The 11,737-nt window shown below is 51.0% G+C and overlaps 1 protein-coding gene across 2 annotated transcripts; it reads right to left on the reverse strand.

The window, feature by feature from the left end:
* Positions 1-1,422: 1,422 nt before the first annotated feature.
* On the reverse strand, positions 1,423-9,017 carry LOC129198820 (scavenger receptor cysteine-rich domain-containing group B protein-like). Of its 2 annotated transcripts, none has more exons than XM_054808442.1 (7): positions 8,873-9,017; positions 6,458-6,484; positions 5,016-5,342; positions 4,273-4,602; positions 3,531-3,860; positions 2,622-2,951; positions 1,423-1,725 (listed from the first exon to the last, which is right to left on the reverse strand). In XM_054808442.1, exons 1-7 carry the CDS (start codon positions 8,901-8,903, stop codon positions 1,691-1,693), a joined length of 1,410 nt encoding a protein of 469 aa, XP_054664417.1. In that variant the 5' UTR covers positions 8,904-9,017; the 3' UTR covers positions 1,423-1,690. The 2 variants fall into 2 exon arrangements, with proteins under 2 accessions (XP_054664417.1, XP_054664416.1); XM_054808441.1 differs by having other exon boundaries at positions 5,016-5,345.
* Between the last annotated feature and the right edge of the window lie 2,720 nt (positions 9,018-11,737).

Consider the following 11,737-nt stretch of genomic DNA (forward strand, 5'->3'; position numbering starts at 1 on the left):
TCAGGGGCATCTTTGCCTTGGGAACCTATTCAGCTAATGGAGAGAGAGGCATTTGCATGGGGCAAGACAGCCCAGCTGCCCTCTGAATCACCTCAGATGACTCTCACTCCCCTGGCTGTAGAAGGAGCTTTGCGTGATGATGTATCTAATTTGGGTACCCCTCTGGATGCCTGCACGTGGTCCCACTGGCCACAGTTCCTGCCACAAGACAAGTTTTCAGGCATCTTCTCTCAGGGATGGAGAGGGGTGGAGAATTTGGAGAATGCTGTTGACCACCTGCAGTCACCCGGAATCCTCAAAGCATCTTACATTAGCATGCCTTCCCTGCCCAATAGGTCATGCAGTTCCCATGCCAGTTCATCCTCTCCCGCTGATATTGCCTCTAATCCACAAAAGTCGTCTTGTGCTGATTCTATGGATACAGTATATAAACATTTGGCTCTTGCTCTATGGGTTTGGACAGCCCTGAGTAGCCAGTACCCTCCCCCCTGAAGTGTTCAGTTACTGCAGTGAAGTCCTCACGTAGCTTGCCCTCTCATAAGACCGACTGAACCTTGTGGCCCTCCAAGCCTTAAACCATTTCTGTGCCTCTTCTCACCGTCTGTTTAAGGGGGGGGGAAAAAAAAAAAAAAAAGTAGACATGTACCTGAACTTCCTGTTCTGTGAGTCTGTGTGATGCTCAGTGTCATGGTCAGATCACCATCAGCTTCACCTCATTTCTCTCCTCCCCAGAGCCACACTGAACTAGGGCACCTCCCACAAGCATGATGATATGAGCTGCTTTAGACCTGCTTTGGAATGGGATGAACTGCTCTGGGGGTAGGTGGGGGAGAGGACCCAGTCATCTGTCCTTCCCGTAAAACTAGCTTGAGTTGGTCAACTAACTTGGAGGTGTCGATATTGAGCTGAAGAACTTTGCTCTTTGCTGGGGGTAAAGCATTTGCGCTGTGCCGATGGGCACAAAGCACGTTGCTTTTTGAAAAGCAATGAATCGCAAAAAAAAATCTCTGTTGGAGGCTAAGTCTTGATTGGACATCACTGAAACGGGAAACTGTCCACTTGTCAAGTGCCAGCTTTGGTCTGTGGGAAAACTGAAGGAGGACAAGGTGAATTGTTCCCCATGGAGGGCAATTCCCCTTGGTCCGTTCCAAGGAGGGACAGACAAACCTTCGTAGATAAGCTTGTGTTGTGCAATGTTCACATCCCAAGGCTCTTATGGCTGCCCTTGTTACCCATCTGAATGTCAGCGGAGGCAAATGCTTCTCTGCAGAGCTGAGAAATGGCATGCTGCCATACCACTGGTATAAATATTCATCGCATTCATTCATCACATAGATAGTCATGGTGTTGGAGCAACAGCTCCCTGCCAGATATGTGCTCAGGCAGCAGAGGTCCATGAGCAATTTATGAGACAGCCATGTGTTCGGTTTGAGGGGAACTTTATTGATCCTTTGAGATGTTTGCTTTTCAGTGGGAATAATGTGTTGAGCTGGGTTTTCCATCAGTGCAGTTATAACCAAGTTTGTAGATCCTTCAAAGGATGAGAGAGAATGGTTTTGCCAAACCCTGGATCCCGTTATGGCACACTGATGGCTCTGCAACATCCCTGCCCTTTGCCTTCTCAGCCGAATCTTGCTGGCCCATCTTCCTGCAGCAAGATGAGCACGACCCAGTGGGGCCAGTCTGGCAATCACGGCGCTTCTGGCTCCTCCAGGTTCTTGTTAACTGCAGAGAAAGGGAACAAGGTAAAGCAAAATCTGCTCCCAGGAACTGCCTGACACCAGAATTCCCTCCCAGAAGTGACAAGGACTCTGCTCCCAAAGGGAGTCGCTGGGTTGGGTTGTAGAACCCGGGGCTGTCGGGAACCCAACACCTGAGCTTTGGACAGGGCCCTGTGGCAGCAAGGACAGGGCTGCATAAAGAGCAGACTCTGACCCTGATGCACGACGCACTGCCTCATCCAGAGGACTGCAGCACGTGGTCCTGAAGGCATGACCCGGTGCAGCACCCAGGTGAAATCCAAGTCCTTACAGCCCTGCTCATCCATAATGACACCAGCCAAAGACCCCCAGGGATTCCTCCCTTCACCCATGCAGGGCTTGTCCGAGCTTCTCTCCCAAGAATCAGGGCACGAGAAGTCAGCTCCCAAGAGCTCCAGAGAGTCCAGCTCAGACATTTACTGAGTATTGATGATGTACCGATACAGAGGCATCTCGCCCCAGAAACCGTTGCCCCCACAGATGCTCGTCATTACCTCCAGCCCCAGAAGCTGCCCTACCTTCCCTCTTTCTGCCCTTTAGGAGCCTTGCCCTACACAAAAGTCCCTTGTCAGCATCTCCCCAAGCAGGATCCATCCCATAGTCAGACTGTCACCGGTGTGTTTCCCCCCACTCTCTGATGCCCCTCTCCCACCAGCTGGTCCCACCACATCCATCCTCACCAGACGCTCTATATTCCTTACGGCTCTCTGCTGTATCCATTTCCCTGCCTCCACCAGCACTATCCTGAGCTGGGGGGAGCCCTCCTCCCTTCCATCCCCTGCAGCCCAGCCTGCTGACTCTGCTAGAAGTGTTTGACCCTGTCCCCACATCACCTCAGATGCCACGGTGATGGGTAGTTACCTGCACAAACAACATCAGCGTCTTCTCCGTGATAGCAGTTGTGTTCACCCCATGGCCTGGCCTGACAGTCAAAGATGCTCTCTTCCGTCCCATTGCATTCGACATCATCCAGCCAGATGATGTCCGACCCTCGTCCATAGCGGGCGCCTCCCAGAGCTGACAGCGGTGACCCGCAGCCCACCTGCTTGCACACCACCTTGGCGTCCTTCATGTCCCAGTTGTCGTCACACACACTGCCCCACCGGTTCTCATGGAGCACCTCAACTCTCCCAGCACACTTGTTTGGGCCATCCACGAGCCGGACAGGTCCTTCCTCAGGAATGTCCACTTCTGCACCAATGCCCAGAAAATAAAGGTTAGGGGAGCATCCTACACACCCCGCTGCCTGTGGAAAGCTTGCCTGCTCAGTAAAGGCTCTGGGGTCTCTGAGCACATCGGAGATGTGGCAAGGGATGGGCTTCTCTGGGGTGGGAAGGAAGACACAAAACCCAGGCAGAGGGGCTGTGGGAAAGAGCAGGAGGAAGCTATCTTGGTCTCCATGGGTGGCTGCAGGCTCTACTGTGTGCCTCGTTCAAGGAGTCGGCTGATGATAGTCATCCTGCAGGCCAGAGGTGGGACAAGGGACCAGAGCAGTCTCAGGTAGGAGAGGATTTAATGTTGCCCCTGGGTCAGGTACATCCACGTGTCCCCCCCGGGACAATGGGTGACCACTGCACTGCTTCACAGGGCTGGCACCCGGCAATGGGATGAGTTATTCAGCTGCATCCCCCTCTTCCCACCAGCAGACATCCATAGAACCGCAGTGGGGCTTAGGACCAGCCCTGATTTAGGCAGGGGGCATCTGTGTGGTGGGATCTGCCCTTCCTACTGCCTAGCATCTGCAGGATGGGAGATGGAGGGGGGTGTTACCTGAGCACTCCACACTAGCGTCTTCCACATGGTTGCAGATGTTGTCTCCCCATGGCTTCGCTTCGCATTCGGTGAGGGACGCTTCTGTCCCTGTGCAGTTCACGTCGCTCAGCCAGATTTGGCCTTTCCCTTCTCCGTATTTTGACTCCCGAGGAGCTGATAGCGCTGTCCCACAGCCCAGCTGCCTGCACACAACCTTTGCCTCCCGCAAATCCCACTGGTCATCACAGACGGTCCCCCAGACGTCCTTGTGGAGCACCTCGACTCTCCCAGAGCAGCGGTTGGGGCCACCCACCAGGCGGACCGAAGTGGATACAGTGATCCCCGAGTCTGCAGACACATTCAGAGAGGGCATGCTCAGACTGTGCATTGGGGGGTGTGTGTCCCTCACCTCCCTGAGTATTCACGCCCTGCACATAACGGCTTCTCCTTCATAGCTTTCTCCACGTACAACATGCAACTGTTCAATCAAGAAGCACAACAGCAGTCTTAACCTCAAGCCTGAGCTGGAGAAAAATGACCGCAGAGCACCCCAGTGAGCAGGGAGGAGAGAATCTGTCAGACTGAAGCCCTCTTCCATGGTGTAAGGACCCCAGGCCACCAGCAGGTCTATTAGCTTAGCTCCAACTTGGTAGGAGAGTGCTCCGCAGGAAGCCCTTGTTCCTGTACAAGGTTGTGCCCATGTTGACTGTGAGGACACCCTAAAGTATGCCTGGCAAAAGCAGGAGAATAGAAGGATTACCTGAACAAATGGCACTGGCATCTTCCCCATGGTAACAGTTGTGGTCCCCCCATGGCCTCGCTAGGCACTCAGAGAGAGCAGCTTCCGCCCCTGTGCAGTTCACATCATCCAGCCAGATGGTGCCCAATCCTCTTCCAAACTTGGCTGCAATGGGGGCCAGCACCGCATCTCCACAGTCCAGTTGCTTGCACACGACTTGGGCATCATTTAGATCCCAGTCATCATGGCACACACTGCCCCACTGTTCTTCATGAAGCACCTCAACCCTCCCGGCACATCGGTTTGGGCCTCCCACCAGCCGGATTGGCCCTGGCTCAGGTATGTCTGTTCCTGCCAAAAACAAACAAGGGAGAAGTTTTGGGACAAGGCTCCGTGCCCCTGATCACCTGGAGAAAGCAGAATCTCCCATGATGCACCAAAACTGCTTCTGCTCATCACAAACACGTGTCAAAGGCCCCTTCCTAACTTCTGGCTCGAGAAGAAAAGTTGAAGGGAAAATAATATCAGCATGGAGGCTGCCGGAGGAGGAGGGGAACATCCGTGTCCACTCCCAGCTATGCAGGTTGTTCCAGGTGCAGGAGTTAAGATGCAACTTCTCTGGGTCAAGTGGGGTAGGAAGCTGGAGCTGAACAAAGTCATTCTGCATGCCAGACCTCCTCACAGGATGGGACAGAAATTGCACCCTGGTTTATCTGAGGCAGAAGGGCCAACGTGGCATGAAGTAGAAAACACCTGGGGGTTACCTGAGCACTCTACGCTGGCATCTTCCACATGGTTGCAGATGTTCTCTCCCCATGGCTTCGCCTCACATTCAGCAAGGGACGCTTCTGTCCCTTTGCAGTTCACGTCGCTCAGCCAGATTTGGCCTTTCCCTTCTCCATATTTTGACTCCCGAGGGGCTGATAGTGCTGTCCCACAGCCGAGCTGTCTGCACACAACCCTCGCCTCCCGTAAATCCCACTGGTCATCACAGACGGTCCCCCAGACGTCCTTGTGAAGCACCTCGACTCTCCCAGAGCACGGATTGGAACCATCCACCAGGCGAATCTCAAGTTTGGTCATGTCTACATCTTCTGGAGAGAGCAGACACCCCAGGTAAAGGCAGGGAATGAGAAAGAGGGCTCTTCTTCCCCAGTGAGGCTTTCTTTATTGCCAAACGAGGAGGAAGAAAAGCCCGGGGTATTCTAGCGTCCCAAGTCTTTGGTGGTTGGGAGCTGGGTTTTGAACTGGGAACGGCCAAAAGTCATAGGTGTTCGTGGGACCAGAAGGCTGTTTTGAGATACAAATCACAGGGTTCATTTTCAGACAGAGAGGGAGAGGTGTAGCCCCCCAAAAAAACCTACCCCAGCATTCATGTTCTGGGTAAGTTTCCCCATACTTAAGGCCAGTGTCTCCCAGCAAATGCTGCTACAAGGCCTGGAAGCAGGGAGGAGAGAACTGAGACATTTCTACCCATTCCCCAAGGGAAGGGCTGGGTTTGCTCAGCTCTTGGCGGTGACTGCTGGGTGCTGTTGTGGACCTACAGATAGTCAGCACTCGGGAGTGGAAGGGACCTACTGAGTCCTGCTCCTGCTGCTGAACCCACCAGGACACGCCATCTCTCTCCAAACTTGGCTCCAGCTGCCAAACCTCCAATCACAACGCTGTTTGCCACCCTAGTACGAAGAACCAAATCTCTCTGGATACCGTATTCCCTTTGCAGGGATCTGGGGTGCTGTAGTGCAAGAAACTCACGGACTGAAAAGTGCCAGGGTCTGAAACCCTGAAGCACCTCCACACTGGCTCATGGAGCCAAGGGGACACCGGGCATTCCTCCACCTCATGGAGATCAGATCCCAGCATCAAGGATATCCTGACTTCTGGTTTAACGTTGCTAAAATGAGCAGCTGTTTCACCAATGGTTTGGATCAGTTACTCCTCCTTTCAGATAGAGATCTCCAGCAGGTACCAGCTGCACCTCACAGAGCATGCAGGAGGTAGAGTCAAGTCTTCTCCATCAGCTAATCAGGAGAATGTGTTTTACAGAGAGAAGATCATTGGCCACAGAAACAGGTTTCAGACCAAGGTCTCTTGGCCCCGAGCAGCATATTTAAATCTCCGGATCAGACATAGCATCATTCTGCATGACATTTTAGGATAGCTGTGTGTGCTGACTTATGCACCACTCTCTACTGCAAATACTGACCTGCCAGCAGGACTCCTGCAAGGGAAGCTGAAATAGAAGAAATAGAGGATGTTAGTCTGAGTCTCATGAGCTCTGCAAAGCATGGAGATTCAGGACAGCAAAACACCAGGCAAGAGACAAGACTCTGTGCGCTCTGTTAGAGCTCACCATTGCTCTCCATCTCCCAAACCCAGCTGTCAATGGGCTTTGCTTATCCTAGTGCATGTCCATGGGACTTTCTTGATAAAGAGATCAGACAAGGAGAGAAAATGTAAAAAAGAAAAGTCTACTGAAAAAAAAAAAAATTGTTTGGGCAGATAATGTGAAAATACTGCAACAGAGCAGATGGGATTCCTCTTGTCCGGATTCAATCACCTGAAAGTCAGTGTCCAGGCATATTATATTATATTATATTATATTATATTATATTATATTATATTATTTATATAATAGACTAGACTAGACTAGACTAGACTATCTAGGCTCCTGTGACAGCCAGTGGCAAGAGTTGAATCATGGCTGAGGCATAGCAATCTCATCCTAGGGTTGGTGTCCAGAGCAGAGGGTCAAATTGGGGCTGGAGGTGCTTGTCTCTCCCTAGACACTCTGGACGTGACACCCAGCTCTTATCAACAGCCAGGCAAGAGGTACACCGTGGAATGAAACTGCTGAAAATGTGATGAGTTGCAAGCAGCATGACGTTGTTTTTTTCTCTGTCAGGGCCAGACCATGAAGAAGCATTGCCCTCTCTGAACTTCAGGCAGGCACCAGACAAAATTAACCCCAGGACTGATGTCAGTCCTGCAGACATTAATGCAATGAAATGCAACTGGAAGAGCTATGGGCCTGCTAACGGGGTTGTGCAAAGAGGTGTCTTCAAGGTGGAATGCATCTGGAGGCTTGTGCAAAGAGACTTGTTCCCTGAGGATTAACTAGAGGTTGAAGCAAACCCTGGGAGGGAAAGCCTGAGGAAAAGCTTGCCAGGATCTGTTTTTCCTGGAAACTCAGGAGAAGGGGACTTTGTGCCCACTGTAGAAGGTCAACAGCAAAGAAAAGCTCAACACAAACAATCATTTCTGCTCCTAAATGCAGCAGTCTGGCAAGATCCCAAGCACTGACCAACAGTTTTGGGCAAGGGCAGCACTGCTGGCACCAGGACAAGCATTAGCATTATTGCCCGTATAAGTCTTTTTTCCATCCGCCTTTTTTTTTTTTTTAGCTACTTTTAACATATATGGACTGAGATGTCTAATGGTTATCCCCCTTCTCTGTAAATTTTTTACCATGAGGACAGTGAAACACTGGCACAGGTTGCCCAGAGAGGTGGTAGATGCCCCATCCCTGGAAACATTCAAGGTCAGGTTGGACAGGGCTTTGAGCAACCTGATCCAGTGGAAGATGTCCCTGCTCATTGCAGGGGGCTTGGACTAGATGACCTTTAAAGGTCAACCCAAACTATTCCATGATTCTGTGAATCCACACAGATTAGGAATCCACAGCAGAGAAGCAGGGGAAGGGAACCCCACCCTTGTGTGCTGCTGTCTTTGCTCACGAGGCCTGGGATTCAGTTCCTGAATGAGACACTGCTCAAGGTGTCTAGGTATCCTACGGTGTATTAAGAAGAGTGTGGCCAGCAGGTCAAGGGAGGTTCTCCCCCCACCTCTACCCTGTCCTGGTGAGGCCACATCTGGAGTTCTGTGTCCAGTTCTGGGCTCCCCAGTTCAAGACAGACAGGGAACTACTGGAGAGAGTCCAGCCAAGGGCTACAAAGGTGATTAAGGAACTTGAGCATCTCTCTTCTGAGGAAAGGCTGAGAGAGCTGGGGGTTTTTAGCCTGGAGAAGAGAAGACTGAGAGGGGATCTTATTAATGCTTATAAATGTCTACAGGGCAGATGTCTAGATGAAGGGGCCAGACTTTACTCAGTGGTGCCCAGTGACAGGACAAGGGGCAATGGGCACAACCTGGAACACAGGAAGTTCCATCTGCATATGAGGAAAAACTTCTTCACTTTGAGGGTGGCAGAGCACTGGAACAGGCTGCCCAGAGAGGCTGTGGAGTCTTCTTCTCTGGAGATATTCAGAACCTGCCTGGATACAATCCTGTGTAACATGTTCTAGGTGATCCTGTTCTAGCAGAGGGATTGGACTAGATGATCTCCAGAGGTCCCTTCCAACCCCTACCAATCTGTGAATCTGTGAATCTGTATTGGTGCCAATGCGGGGTAGCATCCAGCTGTCCACCTGTGGCTGTCTAGTGACATCTGAGGGGATCTGAGTGTCCACACTCAGTTATCAGATATGGATTGGATACCACTGATTGCATTTCAGTTCCTTGCAATGTCCCGTTTGCTTTGTGCTGTGGGCTGAAGACGAGAACCATTGGCAAAGAGATGCCAAGCCAAAAGCAAAGAGAAAAAAAATCCCACTTCACTTACCCCAGAGACATGCCAGGAGGACAAGCCTCATCTTGGTAGCAAAGATACTGTGCGCTTGTTGTCTCCACAGGAGAGCAGGGCAGGGCAGAGGCAGGACATGCACCCAAGGGACCGGCTATTTGAGAAGTCTCTCTTGTCATGGCTCCTCCCCTCCACCCCAAAAACCTCCCTCAGTGCCCCCGTGGCAGGTGCTCAGCAAAGTATGGAAAGCCAAGCCTCTGCCAGGAAGCGACTCTTGGGCCATCAGCATCACGTAAGCTGCAGGATTGCGAAACTGGCCTGTTTCGGGAATCTGCTGAACAAACAAGTCGTCTCAGGACAGCCAGTTCTGGACCATCAGTGGTAGGTCCAGTGGGAGAGACAGGGTTTTGCAAGTTGCCTTCCAGGACTGGCTTCAGGCAGCTGCAGGAATAGTGCATTGGTGCCCAGGCATAGCTGGGAAAATGGGTATATCCCATGTGGCTAACACAGCGTGAGAAGACGTAGGAAACCTTTTCCCACTGCTGAAAGCAGTGTCTTCCAAAAGTGGAAGATCTTTCCAGTTTTTCTCCCACGTTTGTCCCAAGAGGTGGAAAGTCTTTGTGAAATTTGGTTGCATTAATTAATTTAATTTTAAATAATTTTAATTAAATTCTAGTTAGTTTTAATTAAATTAATTATGTTTTCAGTTGGCGCGAGACCTCCTCCCAGTCTTGACAAAGCCACATGTTCAAGCGGCAGGGTGCTTTGTCTACGGACAGGACAGCCAGGCTCCCTGGTCCCCTACGAGACTGAAACACCCAGATAGTCACACGGCTGAGCAGGGTTACGATGCAGCTGCTATCATGGGTGGGATCTACCTTGTGCCAATTTCTCTATCTGGAAAATGCATTTAGATACTGTGTATGCTCAGCAGAGACCATCAAGCACTCCTAGGAGGGGGCTGGAGTCAGGTGTCAGACTCAGACACCCGTACTGGAGATGTCTAAGGAGGAAGATGCCCCAGGGCTGACTGAGGTGGCAGATATCCTGAAGGGAAGGTGATGTGGTGCTAGGAGGATTGTACCACACCCTCCACCACTCGGCAAAATCCTCGAACCCATCTTTGCAATTGCACTAACTATCTGGGCAAGGTGGATCCACAGGACCGTTGTGCAACATCATCTCTAGGATGCTCAGAGGCAGGTGCTGAACACACAGAAAATATGCTTTACCGCTGAAGACACACAGAAGGACCAGGGAGTCCTGGTCGACAACAAGCTCTCCATGAGCCAGCAGTGTGCCCTTGTGGCCAAGAAGGCCAATAGTGTCCTGGGGTGGATTAAGAAGAGTGTGGCCAGCAGGTCAAGGGAGGTTCTCCCCCCACCTCTACTCTGCCCTGGTGAGGCCATATCTGGAGTTCTGTGTCCAGTTCTGGGCTCCCCAGTTCGAGACAGACAGGGAACTACTGGAGAGAGTCCAGCTGAGGGCTACAAAGGTGATTAAGGAACTTGAGCATCTCTCTTCTGAGGAAAGGCTGAGAGAGCTGGGGGTTTTTAGCCTGGAGAAGAGAAGACTGAGAGAGGATCTTATTAATGCTTATAAATGTCTACAGGGCAGATGTCTAGATGAAGGGGCCAGACTTTACTCAGTGGTGCCCAGTGACAGGACAAGGGGCAATGGGCACAACCTGGAACACAGGAAGTTCCATCTGCATATGAGGAAAAACTTCTTCACTTTGAGGGTGACAGAGCACTGGAACAGGCTGCCCAGAGAGGCTGTGGAGTCTCCTTCTCTGGAGATATTCAAAACCCGCCTGGATACAATCCTGTGTAACATGTTCTAGGTGATCCTGTTCTAGCAGAGGGATTGGACTAGATGATCTCCAGAGGTCCCTTCCAACCCCTACCAATCTGTGAAAATCTCTTGTCCAGGGAGTGTGTTGGACAGACAAGAGTGTGTACAGCTCTGAGGTATTCCTCTGCTTAGACTGTACAACCCAGAGACTATAGGCCACCTCTTTGTCTTCCCCATGCCAAGGAAGAGTGTGAAGATACCCTCGGGAGATGACAGACAAGGAGACAACATCCCTGGCAGAAATGGAGGGTGGGAGTGGGTGACAACTCACAGGGAAGGTGAATGAGGGTCAGGGTAGCAAGTCTTTTCTTTGCAAAAGACAGTCCAGCAGGTGAAGGTGATGGGCCAGAAACGCAGGCCTGAATAAATACAAATCTCAGGCTACAGAGGATCATGGCCTTCTCAGAGACATGTATCAGTCCAAGTTTAAGTCAGGTGCATATTAAATTCAGTATCAAAGCTGTGTGTGGTGGAGACCATTGCATCCAGCTGAGCACAAATGAATCATGGAAACATAGAATAGTGTGGGCTGGAAGGGACCTTTAAAGGTCATCTAGTCCAAGCCCCCTGCAATGAGCAGGGACATCTTCAACTAGATCAGGTTGCTCAAAGCCCTGTCCAACCTGACCTTGAATGTTTCCAGGGATGGGGCATCTGAGCAATCTGTGCCAGTGTTTCATCTCCCTCCTCACAAAAAATTTCTTCCTTATATCTAGTCTCAATCTACCCTTGTCCTAATGCAACAGGCCCTCCTAAAATGTCTGTCCCCATCTTTCTTAAAAGCCCCCTTTAAGTATTGAAAGGCTGCAATAAGGTCTCCCCAGAGCCTTCTCAGCACTCCTGGGAAAGATGATGGTCACGCAGACATCTCATAAACAGAAGTGTCCGGGTTTCAGCAGGGATAGAGTTAATTTTCTTCCTAGCAGCTGGTTAGTGTTGTGTTTTGGATTTAGGATGAGAATAATGTTGATAACGCACCGATGTTTTTAGTTGCTGCCAAGCAGTCAAGAACTTTGCAGCTTCTCATCCTGCCATGCCAACAAGAAGGCG

The sequence above is a fragment of the Grus americana genome, chromosome 36, assembly GCF_028858705.1.
Source record: "Grus americana isolate bGruAme1 chromosome 36, bGruAme1.mat, whole genome shotgun sequence".
NCBI classification, from domain to species: Eukaryota; Metazoa; Chordata; class Aves; order Gruiformes; family Gruidae; genus Grus; species Grus americana.